Source organism: Hyperolius riggenbachi, chromosome 9 (genome assembly GCF_040937935.1).
Source record: "Hyperolius riggenbachi isolate aHypRig1 chromosome 9, aHypRig1.pri, whole genome shotgun sequence".
Classification (NCBI taxonomy): Eukaryota; Metazoa; Chordata; class Amphibia; order Anura; family Hyperoliidae; genus Hyperolius; species Hyperolius riggenbachi.
The window spans coordinates 47,263,673-47,280,504 of NC_090654.1; the positions used below are offsets into that span (position 1 = coordinate 47,263,673).

A 16,832-nucleotide genomic window follows, 5' to 3' on the forward strand; every position below is an offset into this window, starting at 1 on the left:
TTTTCATATTTCTATTTGCTTCAAACTCAGCTCACCCCTCTTACACTGCATGCTGAGGTAAATGGCACAATAAAACTGCAAAGCATTTGAAATTTACATACTGGTGTGCTGGTGAACTTTGTCTAGGAGAGACAAATTAAAGAAATTTAGCCAATCATGCTTCAGAGAAAAAATAGTGATTAAATGTTACTCTATAATGAAATATTTAACAGTCAAAAATGGCACTGTATAATCAGTAATTCATTCTGTGTGGTCAACTCATGTTTGGTCTACGGAAACATGTCTCCTGTGAGACCGACACTTGAAATAAATGACGCTTCCCCGCTAGTGAGAAGAACTCCTCAGTTTCTTTGGTGCTTTACTGAAAGGGGCGGGATTAAGGAATCACGAAGTCGCTGGTTGGTGAAAGTTGCTGTCACTCATAAAGTAAGGGCGGAAATGAGCTACGGCTAGTTGTATCATTGGCTGCAGCGGGCAGGGAACTGGCCGGTGATTGGCTGCCCTGGGTAGTGCCAGGAATTGGGTGAAAGGTCGCTGGGGTGCACCTTGTCCGGCGGGTGAAGTGGCTGTCAGTGTGTGCTAAGGACTCCGCTCTCACCATGTCTGACAAGCCGCAGGTCATTAGCCCCGTGAAGAACTTCTTCGCCGGGGGATTCGGAGGGATGTGCCTGGTTTTTGTCGGACACCCGCTGGACACCATCAAGGTGAGAGTCCTACACGTGTAGGGGAGGGGAGGCTGCAGGGCAGAGGGCATGAGCAGTCTCCTGTCAAGAAGACTGCAAGGGGAACATGGGGGAGCTGCCAAATTCCAGAAACGTCCTGGAGGGTGCAGACTCCTCTCTTAAAGGTAACCTTAAGCCAAATGAAAAAAAAAAAGTTTTTAACTTACCTGGGGCTTCTTCCAGCCCCCTGGACTCCTACTGTGCCCACATCTTCCTGATCCCCTCTGGGGCAGCGACGGCGACCCTTGCAAAGCTGGGCTGTTGCTGCCAGTCTACTGCACACGTGTGGCCCTGAGCAGTGCGTACCTTTTCGCACTCCCAGCCCTGGGAGGGTTCTGTGCATGCGCAGTAGCGAACTGCGCATGCTCAGAAGTGGCTAGGTGCTGCGTGTGCGCAGTGGCCGCTGACTGGCGACGGCAGCCCAGCTTTGCAGGAGTCGCTGTCGCTGCCTGGATGGGATCAGGAGGACGTTGTGGGCACAGTAGGAGTCCAGGGAGCCAGAAGAAGGCCCAGGTAAGTTAAAATATTTTATTCATTTGACTTAAAAATTCCTTTAAAAGTATACTTGTAAGAATAAAATGCTATAGTTATGAGTAGCAAGAAACTTCTGTATAGTCCAGAGTCTTTCCCCATCCACCTTGCTCCCCACTGATCACGCGCTGGGACTCTCTGAACATATTTGACAATGGCTTGGTATATATGTTTGTGCCGTCGCGCTCCTCTTCGTGTACAGATGCAATGACGGTAGCAAGGAGCTGCTCGTGCATGGCTTTATACTCCGTGCATGGCTTTATGCATGAGCGGCTCCATGTTGCTTCGCAGGTGCTAGTTGTCAGTGCGACTGCTCATTATAGGTGTTCTCCTACATCAATGGGGGTGTGGCCATGAAGAAGAGGATCCTGGCAAGCATTGGGGGCATGCAGGAGGATGGGAGAAGCCTTTAGATCATACAGAGGCTTCCCCCTACTGAGGTAAGTATCTAACTATCTAATGCTCCATATAAATACCATACTTGGCCAAGGTGGTCAATCCTCTGCTGAGAATGCAGCCTATGTACGGTAGCCACCGACCCCTCTCATCTGCTTGACCAGCGATCTGTCCTGGTGATATAAGAGTGAACAGAGGCGCCTGCAGGGTAAAAGGTACTAAAAAGTTTAAAATTCCTCAGGAGGTGGTGGTGGAGGACTCGCCTCCTTGAAGTAGACAAGATACTGTCAGCTTTTTAACAGCAACAGGTTTATTTATATAAAACATAGCAAAGAAATGAACAGCGCTACTTAAAAACAGATGAGTGCTTACCTGCAAAAGAGTGCAAGCCCCACTTATGGGATAAAATACACACTGAGCATAAACATGACCTGTCTACCACTTGGAGGATGTTAGTTTCCTATAACAGCTTGCATGCAACTTGTTAAGTACTTGTCCCTCCCACTGTCGAAGAAGTCTTTCCTCCATGGGAGGGGACCTAACACTAACTAAATACTACCTATGCATATGCATAGCCTGGGCGCGCTACCAAGTAAAATTGAAAATTGCGCAAAAAAAGTAGGAACTGTTTGGGTTCAAGGTGCGTTTGTAGTTTCTGGGGGGGCTCAGCGCATCTCTGAGCAGAGGCCATTCAGAGGCGGCCTGGTGATGCGCTGATCCCACTTTTTTGCGCAGGTTTATTTATATACTCCAGACAACCATGCAACGCATTTCACAGGTATATTCCCGCTTCCCCAGGCAATAACAAATAGGAGTACACGCAATACAGTCTCAAGGTTACGATAAGCGCCTCTGTCGAGACTGTACTGCGTGTACTCCTATTTGTTATTGCCTGAGGAAGCGGAAATATACCTGCGAAACGCGTTGTCTGGAGTATATAAATAAACCTGTTGTTAAAAAGCTGACAGTATCTTGTCTACTTCAAGGAGGCGAGTCCACCACCACCTCCTGAGGAATTTTAAACTTTTTAGTACCTTTTTATCCTGCTGGCACCTCTGTTCACTCTTATATTACCAATATCCTACCCTGGTGGAGGGGTCGATCCCCATCTCTTTTTTTCCTGATCTACAGAGAGCGACTTTTAATCCTGAGTGAGGACAGGTCTAATCTCCTCACCTGCCTGTACAGTGGTTACCTAGGAGGTAACCCACTTGTGAGAATATACATTATATACTTTTCAATTCCAATCTATTTTGCTTACTACACTATTTTGGGCTCTCGTGTCCCCACTCTTGTTGATCTGTCCTGGTGGGTCACTTCGGGGAGCGACAGCTAAGAGTATTGTCCTCCCCACTTCCCCTACCTGTGGTGGGATGTCACTCCCGCGCTAGCCATGCTCAGATGCAACATGAGACTGTTCCTTGACGCCGAATGCTCCCATTCGGCTACATGTACTTGTAGTCAAATGGTGCTTGTGGCCGGCAGCCAAGCTGATAAACGAGCAGTTCAGCTATCTGTGGAGAAGAGGCCTAAAACTGTCCATAAGTCTAGAAAAAGCTGTGGAAGATGCCAATGCTATATAAATGCGTAATTTATAATAACATGAGCTGAAATCCTGATCCTGTCGCAATGAATGGGTGAGGGTTATTCTTTAAGTTGTAGTTTGACAAGCAGGGATGCTCTTACGAGTAGCTACAGGTCTTGTAGCTATTCGGATTTGAAATGTTCATTAAACAGTTGTGACCGCGGGAGACGGTGAGTTAACTTACCCATTTATCGTATGCGTTCCATTTGCGTCACACGCCGCGTTCCACATCACTGTTGCCTCGTTCTGGCTTGAAGAAGGAAGCGTGGGAGCGTCATGGAACGCAACTTTATAGGTGAATGGAACGCATGGGTAAGTTATATCCCCCTGTCTCCCACGGTCACAGCTAATGCTAGCTACACACCATACACTTTTCTGTTAGCTTTACCTCCCAGTTTTTCTGTAATTACCAAAGGTCCGTACCATCAAAGTTCATATCTCTTTTAAAAGTTACATCCATAAAAACCAGGTCTGCAAGATGATGACGCACAGGCGTTTCAACCCTGCTTTCTCAAATCATTGTAGAGTCTGACAGACTCTGACCAGTGTAACTTTTAAAGAGCTATTAATAGAGATATGAACTTTGATGGTGCGGACCTTTGGTGATTACTGAAGATTCCCTGTGACTCCAGGGGCGGTCCCTGCACATCTGATCCATTGGTGCAGCAACGCTGGTAATTTTTATTTTTTTTTTCCCCCCAACATGTTGGAAAAAAAAATCTATTTGGCAGGTAAATCTAACATAAAATTGTATGGTATGGCATCAATTCATCAAAGGCTGCTAGGTACACACCATACAATTTTCTTGCAGATTTACCTGCAGATTGATTATTTCCAACATGTCCGATCTGAATTTTGATCGGTTTTTGATTTTCTGATCGTTTTTTTCAATCGAATTTTCTTACAAGTGAATGAAAAACGATCGGAAAACGAACATCAATCGAAATTCAGATCGGACATGTTGGAAATAATCGATCTGGCTAGTTAATCTGCCAGAAAATTGTATGGTGTGTACCTAGCATTTAAATTTCAAATCTGAGTAGCTACCAGACTTGTAGCTACTCGTAAGAGCATCCTTGTTGACGAGTTGCAGCTTGTCCATTTTATAGGATAAACTAATTTTGTAGCTTTCTGATAAATCCCAACTGTAATAAGAGAGACTTGTCAGGTGTATGATGGGAATCACACTGCTAGTCATGTGATGGGAAAGTGTTTAGCACAGAGTACAGTACATGTAGAAAGGGACCTGCTGTTCCCAGTATAATGATAGTGTGTTTGTATAACTACTCTTGCAATGACTTTAGTGTAGCATGGAAGTTACTGTAAATGTGATGCCTGCAGGGGGCAGTCTTTGAGTTTACAAAGTACAGTTCAGATTCGTTTTACTATTCATCACTAGGTGAGAGGTTAACCTTGCTGAAAGTCAGGTTTATCTGTCTAGAAACAGTCAAAGTATAATTGTTCTACAGTTGCTGCAGGGCACAGATACCAATCTCCCATCCTGAGTGCTTTGTCTAAAAAACTCAAAATAGTCAAGATCGATTAACGGTTTTGTATGTGAAAACATCATGGCCCATACACCTGCACTGCATAGAACAGGGAAAAGCTAGCTGTGGTAATGGTTAGATCGCAGAGCTAGTATGGTTGAGGTAAGCCAGTGTGAAAGTCCATAGGGAACAGCTCTCCAATCACAGCGATGTCTGCAACCTGAAGCATTCTAATTGGCTGTATAAATGATGTATCGTGCAGTGTATGTATCATAGTCTTATTCATAGTCATAGGTCATTTAGGGGGAAGCCAATTATTTTATTTGAGACTATGTAAAAAATGTGAACCGACTTTCCATAGTTTTGCACTACTCAGTCAAGGAGGGCCTACTTGTTGAGAAATTGCTATAGGAAAATGAATCCAAGTGGCCCTGCATGTGCATTATAGAAAAACTTTATTTGTACAAAAAAATGTATAAGTGGGAAAGCAGCCTGGTTACCCATTAAAAACACTAAAACCATGTCGGAACACAAGGGAGCGCTCCTTCACACAATTATTTTTCACCAGCCACCAGTTGGTTAATGCATACAGCGATCGCCCAGCACCAGCCTATGCCAATCGCCTCTGCCACCCGTTTGGTCTGGCTGTGTGTGGACCCACCACCTGCGCACACCTAGAGGCCTCACAAAAGCAGCTGCATACACAGTTGAAGTGAGTATCATAAGGGGGTTCCTGTAAATGAAAACATCAAGAGTTCCTGTGGCTTTTCTTCTATGATTCAATATTGGAGGTGTGCAGCCCCTCTTTGCTTCAGATTGTACATAATATGGGCACTTAATTACAGTCCAACATCATGATATACGCGTATTCGCCAATACTTGGTGTGAACCCAGCCCTTCTAGTTACACCACAGAATGCTCAATTGTCCTGTAAACTTCAATCTCCCCACTGCATTGCTGTATATTTACTCACGACTCCTGCCTCTTGTGTAGCCAGCCGCTCCGGCAGTGTCAAATTCGGCTATTGGTGGATCAGTCTCATCAGACGGTCTTCGGCAGTGCTCAAGGTGAATCCTCAGCGAGCTCTGCCACTTGCTTTCTGGCTGACCGGCATCTATGTTTGCTGTGCCCCACTGCCGTTTGACGGAATCCGCCATGCTAGCGTTTGTTGTGCAGCCTGTACAGGGTCACGTGAGCGCTCACTCCTGTTCCTCCTATCCTGCTTCCTGTTCCGACATGGTTTTAGTGTTTTTAATGGGTAACCAGGCTGCTTTCCCATTTTATACATTTTTTGGGCAATTATTTTATCTGTATGTTTTCGGTATGTGGGGGGAAACTGGAGTGCCCAGAGGAAACCCGCGCAGGGAGAACATACAAACTCTGCGCAGATGGTGCCCGGGCTAGGATTCAAACCGGGTACCCATCGCTGCAAAAGGGAGAGTGTTACGCCACCCTGCTGTACTTTTTAAATGCTTCTACATGTGAGAATAATATTAGCTATGACTAAGGAGCAAGCAGTGCACCGATATGCGTGAGCTGCATTTTACTTCTAGCCTATGTCTGTGATTATATTGCAATAAAGATTGGATGACTTTATCTTCCAGTCTGAGCAGATTCTTCCTTGCTATGTCTCACCTGGAGGCGTTTAATATCAAAACTGAAAAGTCACTAGTTTTGTCTGGCATTTATGATCACATAACTTTTCCCCTGTAACGCATCGCAAACCTAAATATGTACGGATCGGAGACAAGCTTATGCACGTTGGGTCCTATGGGAGAAAAGCATTTTCCAAATGTGTTGTGTGTTTTGACGGATCACTCCTAGGATGCGGTAAGCGGGGTAACCTGAAAGTCTATTGACTTTCATGTTACCTTTCACATTAGACAAAGCGTTCATCTGTTATGGTGTAAAGCTTCTGGGAGCTTTGAATTGTCCAGCAATGGCGTTTCCCCATCAGGTAAATTAGAACGAACGTCGCAGATCAGCGTTGCACCGCAACTTCCCAACGCCACACCGTAGGTTATAACGTATGCACAAAATCGGGTTAGTGCACACGTTATGTAATGTGAAAGAGGCCTAATACCTTGCTGTTAATCATTTGTGTTCAGAGTTCAGACTGCTATCTCACATCCCAGCCATTCTGCAAGTGATCTTTTGACTCCTTGTATTACAATTTTTAAACTGCTTCAGGTTACAGGTGTGCGAGTGACTCGGCTGCACATAACACAGGCTGCAGCCAACCCAAACTACACCGCACTTCACTGACTAACCCCTGCAGCCAACCCAAACTACACCACACGTCACTAACCCCTGCTGCCAACATAAACTACACCACACGTCACTAACCCCTGCAGCCAACCCAAACTACACTACACGTCACTAACCCCTGCAGCCAACCCAAACTACACTACACGTCACTAACCCCTGCAGCCAACCCAAACTACACTACACGTCACTAACTCCTGCAGCCAACCCAAACTACACTGCACTTCACTGGTCTAACCCCTGCAGCCAACCCAAACTACACTACACTTCACTGACTAACCCCTGCAGCCAACCCAAACTACACTACACTTCACTGACTAACCCCTGCAGCCAACCCAAACTACACTACACTTCACTGACTAACCCCTGCAGCCAACCCAAACTACACTACACTTCACTGACTAACCCCTGCAGCCAACCCAAACTACACTACACTTCACTGACTAACCCCTGCAGCCAACCCAAACTACACTACACTTCACTGACTAACCCCTGCAGCCAACCCAAACTACACTTCACTAACCCCTGCAGCCAACCCAAACTACACTTCACTAACCCCTGCAGCCAACCCAAACTACACTTCACTAACCCCTGCAGCCAACCCAAACTACACTTCACTAACCCCTGCAGCCAACCCAAACTACACTTCACTAACCCCTGCAGCCAACCCAAACTACACTACACGTCACTAACCCCTTCAGCCAACCCAAACTACACTGCACTTTACTGACTAACCCCTGCAGCCAACCCAAACTACACTACACTACACTTCACTAACTCCTGCAACCAACCAAAACTACACTACACTACACTTCACTAACCCCTGCAGCCAACCCAAACTACACTGCACTTCACTGACTAACCCCTGCAGCCAACCAAAACTACACTACACGTCACTAACCCCTGCAGCCAACCCAAACTACACGTCACTAACCCCTGCAGCCAAACCAACTACACTACACGTCACTAACCCCTGCAGCCAAACCAACTGCACTACACGTCACTAACCCCTGCAGCCAAACCAACTGCACTACACGTCACTAACCCCTGCAGCCAAACCAACTGCACTACACGTCACTAACCCCTGCAGCCAAACCAACTGCACTACACGTCACTAACCCCTGCAGCCAAACCAACTGCACTACACGTCACTAACCCCTGCAGCCAAACCAACTGCACTACACGTCACTAACCCCTGCAGCCAAACCAACTGCACTACACGTCACTAACCCCTGCAGCCAAACCAACTACACTACACGTCACTAACCCCTGCAGCCAACCCAAACTACACTACACGTCACTAACCCCTGCAGCCAACCCAAACTACACTACACGTCACTAACCCCTGCAGCCAACCCAAACTACACTACACGTCACTAACCCCTGCAGCCAACCCAAACTACACTACACGTCACTAACCCCTGCAGCCAACCCAAACTACACTACACGTCACTAACCCCTGCAGCCAACCCAAACTACACTACACGTCACTAACCCCTGCAGCCAACCCAAACTACACTACACGTCACTAACCCCTGCAGCCAACCCAAACTACACTACACGTCACTAACCCCTGCAGCCAACCCAAACTACACTACACGTCACTAACCCCTGCAGCCAACCCAAACTACACTACACGTCACTAACCCCTGCAGCCAACACAACCCAAACTACACTACACTATTAGAATATAAGATGCACCCACCTTTTTTGGGGAAGAAAAATTGCGTCTCATATTCCAAAAATACGGTATATATTGTACTATCCACATTTTTTTTCATTTCAGTAAAACCTATATAGTAAATAAAGAGGAAACTGTTCCAGGCATCTTCCATCTTTACTGCCTCTGACTGAAAACAGCTGATTTTACACTTAGTTCGGTGTCCATTCACCAAGACTGCTACCACATGAAAAGCAAAGGTTACCTACCACCCACGCAGCAAGCAGAGAGAATATACAACAAAACATACTTCACCTTCCACTTTTGGCAGTTTATCCTCTTAAAGAGGAACTCTAGTCAAAATAATGTAATAAAAAGTGCTTCATTTTTACAATTATGTATAAATGATTGTCAGTGTTTGCCCATTGTAAAATATTTTAAATCCATAATTTACATTCTGACATTTATCACATGGTGACATTTTTACTGCTGGCAAGTGATGTAGCTGCTGCTTGCTGTTTTGGCAGTTGGGAACAGCTGTAAACTGCTATTTCCCACAATGCAATAGGGTTCACAGACAGGAAACTGCCAAGAGTATGTACTCAGAATGTCTTTGTGGGAGGGGTTTCACCACAATATCAGCCATACAGTGCCCCCTGATGGCCTGTTTGTGAAAAGGAATAATTTCTCATGTAAAAGGGGGTATCAGCTACTGATTGGGATAAAGTTCAATTATTGGTCAGAGTTTCTCTTTAAGTTCCTGTTTGAAAAGGCAGAGGAGATAGTGGGGGAATTAAGGAGCTTGTGGGGAAATAACCTAAGTAGAACATGTGTAAAGTCTCTTGGAGTTCATCTAAGCTGTGGCAAATAAATAACATTAAGGAGACTAGATTGAGGGCAAGCATAGGCAGTACAACAAAACCGACACATCTAAAGGGATGTCAGGATGCCTCTTACTATTGTAATGCTGTCTCTGCACGGAACAGCATGTAACAAGACTCTGCTGTTACCGACAACTGGGCTTCGGTAAATTAACGAACTTCTACCACACGTGAAAATATTGGTGGATTAGCACACAAAAGTCTAAAATAATGTGGTATTTACCTGACTATTTTTCTCTTATTGAACAGCCTTTGGTAAATTGATGCCATTTTCTACCTTACTTTTTTTTTTTTTCTTCTCTGCTTGAAATGGTGTATGCAGAAATGCACTTTCATATCTACTTTTCTTTGTAAACACTTATGAGCAGAACATAGCTCAGATTTCAGCAGCTTCTGCAGAAGAGTGAGGTGATTTAGCTTCTATTTCCCTTCACACTCTCGTGTCACACTGAACTGCCCTCAGCCAATCAGCAAGGAGCAGGAATCTGGTAGGGGAAGAAGGGAAGATGACAAGCTTCGTTCTCCCTGAATAAGTACAAGAAAAGAGCTTGGCTGACTGCGATAAGATTAACTACAGCAGAAACATTTCTTTTTTTTTTTTTTTTATAAGAGATTTTTTATTGAAGATTTTAAACATACAAACATCTCCCAAAAAGGAGCATAGACAAACAAAAACAGAACATAAAAATTAACCATAGTGGGTTACATTCCAGAGTCAGTTAATTGACTAAAAATGACAGTTTCATGATTAATCAATGAATGAGTGCATATAAATCCGACATTAGTGCATAGTTGAGGAAAATACAAGTACATGTAGCATAATAGGCAAAGTTTGATTCAAGGGACAACAAGCAGAGAACTCCTAGTATATAATAGATCTGAGTAGATTGGCGTTTATAGGGCGGTATCCTGGACTGAGACAGTGATATCTAGGTTGGGAATGGTTGTGTCTGAGGAGTCGACCCATTTAGACCAGATTTTGTCAAATTTACGGGGTTGATGTCTTGACTGATATGTTAATTTATAGAGGGGTAAAGCTTGATTTACCAGTCTCTTCCAGTCATGCAGGCTAGGCACCCTATTATGTTTCCATTGTAGAACCAGAGATTTTCTTATGTAGTAAAACAGAATCTGAATAAGTGTGGCTTCTCTCCGACTACATGGTATGTCTGTCAGTACACCTAGCATACAAGTTTTAAAATTAAAGACTTCTGGTAGGTCTAAGGTGTCTCGGAGAAAGTGGGCTACGGACTTCCAGTAGCTATTTACCTGCGGGCAAAACCAGACACAGTGGAGGAAATCTGCCTGTCTCTGCCTGCATTTAAAGCAAAGGCCGTTGTGTAAGGGGCTCATTTTACTGAGGCGTGCTGGAGACATATAGGCCTGGTGGAACCATTTCAGGTTAATTAGTTTGTCATGCGCAGCAATAACCGACTTATGGTAAGATTCTTCAAAAACTACCCAGTCCTCCTTGCTAAAATCAGTTCCTGTGCCCGACCATCTCATCCGGACAGATACAACTTTAGGTGTGTTACGAGATGTCAGTACAAAGTTATAGTACCTAGATATTTGCTTAGTTCTGTCCTTTTGCAGAAGTAGGGATTCCACTCCTGAGGGTACTAGATCGACATTGTATAGACCAGTCTGGGCACTTATTGCATGTCGAAGTTGAAAATACCTGAACTGGGCTTGTCTAGGTATGCCAAATTCCTCACGGAATTGTAAAAAATTCTTAAAAATACCATCGGAAAAAAGCTGGTGCAGGTATTTAATACCATACTTTGTCCAGAAGCAAGGGTCAGGCACACTGAGGAGTTCTGGGAGGTTCTGATTATGCCACAGAGGCGAACTAGGAGAGATTGGGTCCAGGGGCTCGTTCAGAAGCTTACGAGTGGTCTTATAGATTTTAATTGTGTTCTGGATAAGTGAGGTACCCGCGCCCAAATTTGGAATAGAATATCTATAGATGGCTCCACACAGTGCTTCATAAGAGCTAGCTACGTCTGCCTCAAGTGCCAGCGAGGAGTCCTGTCTGTGGTCACTAATCCAATAACTGATAGGTATGAGTTGTGTTGCCAAATAGTATAGAAAAAAATTGGGTACCGCAAGGCCTCTCTGGGAGGTCGGCAGTTGCAAGGTAGATAGGGCAATTCTAGGGACGGAGTTTGACCATATAAAAGACACAACTATCGAGTCAATGTGTTTAAAGACCGCCCGTGGAATCACGTCTGGAGCCATCTGCAAAAGATATAAAAGTTTAGGGGCGACTATCATTTTAACAATGCATACTCTACCACATAGATTAAGTGGCAAAGATATCCATTTTTTAAGTCGGGCCTCAATAGAATCCAGGGTTGGTTGCATGTTAGCTGCAAAGAAGGTATTTAAAGGGCGCTGCACCCAAATTCCCAGATATTTGAATTTATCAGTGATTTGTAGGTGGGATCTAGGAGTAATTATTTGGTGGTCACAGCAGAAACATTTCTGATTCTATTGTAATGCAGGGTCAAGATGTAGACTACATAATAAATACAGAGCAGTGGGTAATAGGATTTTGATTTTATGGCTTTCAAACTACTAATGATCCATCTGCCTAACCAGATTCTTCTATTTCAATATATCCCACTTAGTTTTTATTTTGACTTGGTAATTATACATTTTTCGTTCCATAGGTTCGTCTTCAAACCCAACCAAAACCAGCGCCAGGTGTCACTCCTTTGTATTCTGGGACGCTTGACTGTTTTAAGAAGACACTTGTAAATGAGGTAAGGGGGCTTTGTGTTGTTCAGTTATTTCTCTTTTTGTCATTATGGTAGGGGTAGCCAGCAGGGCTGTGGAGTCGGAGTCGGGCAATTTTGGGTGCCTGGAGTCGGAATCAGAGTTGGGGAAAAATGCACCGACTCCGACTCTGACTCCTGATGAATTTGTAACTGTAATTAAAATAGAAAATAAGATAAAATGTTCTTTTTCTCAGATAAAAGTAATTGAAAATAATGTATATATACAGTAATAGCTGTGCTTAGTCCATAAAAATGAAATGAACCAATCAAAATTAGTTACTTATGCTGCTTCAATAAAGCAGTCCCCGTATTTCTAAAGTCAGATATACATATCTGATTGTGACTGTATATATGATGTGTACACAGGAATCTCTTATATATACGAAATAACATCTATGCTGTAAGAATTAAGCCTGATGTGTAGCCGTGTCACTAATAGAGATGGTCAACGAGATGGAAATAATTCTGCATTGATGCTGATTTATGCAAATGTATGCACTCCCTTTGCTCATGAAATCAAATAATTTGATAGGTTGATACAATTTGGTTTGGTGACTGCAAATTAAAGGGTACCTGAGACGGATGAAAAGTAAAGTTTTATACATACCTGGGGCTTCCTCCAGCCCCCTTCAGGCTAATCAGTCCCTCGCTGTCCTCCACCACCCGGATCTTCTGCTATGAGTCCTGGTAATTCAGCCAGTCAGCGCTGTCCGGCCGCATGCCGCTCCCACAGCCAGGAACATTCTGCACCTGCGCAATATTGCTGCACAGGTGTAGTATGCTCCTGGCGGCGGAGTGTGTGCGTGCGCACTACGCCAGACTGGCTCAAGTACCTGGACTCATAGCAGAAGATCCAGGTGGTGGAGGAGGACAACGAGGGACTGATTATCCTGAAGGCGGCTGGAGGAAGCCCCAGGTATGTATAAAACTTTAATTTCATCTGTCTCAGGTTTACTTTGTTACACAGTAGTACTATACTCTACATATGCACTCCCAACAGAGCTGCAGGGAATCCACTGAGAATGCTGTGCACATTGAACACAGAGGTGTTGTCTGTTTACAATCTCCTCATTCCCCTGCAGAGTACCTGCACATCACTCTTACATGTACCCACACTTACATTGCCTAGGGCCTGATAGATGTTCTTTGTTCCGGTTTGTACCTTTTACAAGTACTCTTACCAAGGACTAGTTTTAGTCTAAAGGGAATAAATATAGTAGTCTCCACATCCTTCTCACTTCAGTTGTCTTGTAAAATTCCTAAGCGTTGGCAGTTAAGCGACGAATTTCATGTTACATACTGTTAATCAACAAAATTGTAATATGCAAATTAGAGGAGTCGGAGTCGAGGATTCTGAGTCGGTGGAATCCTAAACTGAGGAGTCGGAGTCGGTGGATTTTTGGACCGACTCCACAGCCCTGGTAGCCAGGCAACTTCTCTCCAGCATGCTGGTATGTAGGAAACATCTTGGGACATGTTGTACATGTTAGCTTCTATTTACTGCTCGGTTAGGGCCTTTTTCCTAAATCGCAAATGGCTAGTGATTTGTAAATCGCTAGGGTTGCTACTTTATCATAGAAATCATGAGAAGTATTTTCCACTATAGTGATTTGATTTGCAAATCCAAAATTGCAATCGCTTTCTGGAGCGATGTTAAAGGTAGCCATACACTGGTCGATTTGCCATCAGATTCGACCAACAGACAGATCCCTATCTGATCGAATCTGATCAGAGAGTGATCGTATGGCCACCTTACTGCAAACAGATTGTGAACCGATTTCAGCCTGAAACCGTTCACAATCGGTGGTGGTGGTGGTGCTGCCGCCGTGCCTCCCCCGCATACATTACCTGCTCCGCCGGCACGACTCCCCGCTGTCACTGCTGTCTTCTCTGGTCTGGTCTCCGGCATGCTTCACTTTTTCTTGCCCGGCAGGAAGTTTAAACAGTAGAGAGCCCTCTACTGTTTAAACTTCCTGCCGGGCAGGAAGAAGTGAAGCATGCCGGAGACCAGACCAGAGCGGAGAAGACAGCAGTGACAGCGGGACTCGCGCCGGCTGGAGCAGGTAATGTATTATCGCTGTATTGCGTCGGTCGTCGGGCATATCGGCGGGAAAATCGTTAGGTGTATGGGCACCTTAAGAGGGATACTGCAACGCAAATGGAAAATCGCAATCGCTGGCGTTTGTGGTTTGTGATTACGATTGCTAGTGGGAAAGGGCCCTGCTTTTTGGACAACCTCAAACATTTGTTGCATCTGTTAGGGGACTGGGTAGCCCCACCCCCTAAACTCAATATTTAAAGGTCACCTGAAGTGAGAGGTATATGGAGGCTGCCATATTTTTTTTTAAAACAATACCAGTTGCCTGGCTATGCTGCTGATCCTCTGCCTCTAATACTTTTAAGGTCCGTATACACGCCGGACTGCAGGCAACGACGGGTCCGTCGTCACCTCCCGCTGGGTGGGCGTTCCAGCGACAGTCCGGCGTGTGTACAGTCTGTCTGCAGACTGATACGGCTGTTTCTGAGCGATCCGCCCGGCGGATTGCTCAAAAACAGCCGTATCAGTCCACTGACAGACTGTACACATGCCGGACTGTCTGCTGAAAACCCGCCCAGCGGGAGGTGACGACAGACCCGTCGTTGCCTGCAGTCCGGCGTGTGTACGGACCTTTAGCCATAGACCCTGAACAAGCAGGCAGCAGATCAGGTGTTTCTGACTTATTGTCAGATCTGACAAGATTAGCTGCGTGCTTGTTTCAGGTGTGTAATTCAGGCACCATAGCAGCCAAAGAGATCAGCAGGAGGCCAGGCAACTGGTATTATTTAAAAATAAATAAATATGGCAACCTCCATAAACCTCTCAGTTCAGGTGTACTTTAACTACTTGCTGTCTGCATCACGGCCTGGGGCGGGGATTTGCAGGAGATCGCACGCGCCGATGTGCATGACACGGCTGTCTCCCTGGCAGGCTCAGGGGTTATCCGCTGTCATAGACTGATGCCTATGACGGCCAATCACAGTGACTGGCTGGCAGAGGGAGGGAATACAAAAAAAAAAAAAAAAAAAACATATAGCATCATATATTTAAAAATAAAAGAAATAAATATTTGTAGAAAAATAAACATTCCAGTGGGGATCAGAGCCCACCAACATAGAGCTCTGTTGGTGGGCAGAAATGGGGGGGATCACTTGCGTGCTAAGTTGTACGGCCCTGAGTGGCCTATATTGTAAAAAATGGCCTGGTCACTAGGGGGGTTTAAGCCCCAGGTCCTCAAGTGGTTAAGAAGGCATTTCTAATAGCCTTCAGGATAAGTGAATGTAAATTTTAAAGTGAAGTTAAGCCCTCTGCTCTAAGGGTGCATACACACATCCCACTTTGATTGGCCAGTTTTACCACTTGCATGCAGTATGGGAGCCATCCGATTTTTTTGAATACTATGAATGGATTGTGTAGGTAAGCTCTTATACTACATATAGGTGGTAAATTGGTCATTCAAAATTGCATATGTATATGCATCCTAAAAGATTAGCCACAGCATGATAACCTATATGGGAAAACAAAACAAATAGTTTACTTTGTTTCACTTTTGCAGAGGGCACTGCAAAGGCTAAGGGTACGTACAGACATACGATAACGATCGTTCGTTCTGAACGACGAACGATGTTAAAGGAGGTATCGGCCGATGATCGTTTGAAGAAAGGCTACTTTGAACATCGTTCGTGTACGAACGATCTTGGAACGAGCGTTGCGTGCGCAACATAATGTATAAACTGATTTCAAACACAAGTGTCAAAAAGAACTGTTTGAGCATGTGCAAAGCTTTGAGAACGAACGATCAACGACCGATCGTTGTACAGACATTACTTTTTGAACGATGGTCGTTGGAAAAGATCTGGCAGAATGGATCGTTCTTTACCAACGACATATCTCGTTGGTCGGTCGTTTTAATGATCGTTAGTGCACTTTTTACGAACGATCGTCGGGCAATGCCGTCGGTAACGATCGTTTTAAACGACTATAGTCGCATGTCTGTATGCACCCTTAGGCTCAGTTTTCTATATGGAGCGCTGCCTTGGCAGAGCTCGCCTGCAGTCTATTCACAGTTACTGATAGGCATCAATTAGACAGGTTTATCTGCCTAAACAAACTCAGAACACAGAGCAGTGAATTTCTTAAGCAACTACAGTATATGTGGGATAAAGACTTTTTAGTGTGTGCTATGCAGGAGTTTGGGACCACTTTAATTAAAATTCAGTGGCTGACATCCTCAGCAAGGTCTCTGGTAGTGTAGCGGCTGATGCCCCAGTAAGGACTCTGGCGGTATGGTTCATTATGTCTTCAGTAAGGACTTTGCCACTGTAGGGGCTGAGGCCAGAGTAGGATATCTGGGGTAGTACATAATGTCCTCAGTATGTTCTCTGGTGATGTAGTTGGCTGGATAGTGTACTGGTAACGATGTAACTGAGCTGAGCTTGGGTACAAATTTAGATACTTACCTAAAGATTGGGACGCCTCAGAATCCTA

The 16,832-nt window shown here is 44.8% G+C and overlaps 1 protein-coding gene across 1 annotated transcript in view; it reads left to right on the forward strand.

The window, feature by feature from the left end:
- Positions 1-491: 491 nt before the first annotated feature.
- SLC25A20 (solute carrier family 25 member 20) overlaps positions 492-16,832 on the forward strand; it is a 65,970-nt gene continuing 49,629 nt past the window's right edge. Inside the window, exons 1-2 of the mRNA XM_068252694.1 lie at positions 492-704; positions 12,200-12,292. Coding sequence (XP_068108795.1) covers positions 600-704; positions 12,200-12,292 — 198 coding nt within the window. The 5' untranslated portion in view covers positions 492-599. The remainder of the gene's footprint in view (positions 705-12,199; positions 12,293-16,832) is intronic.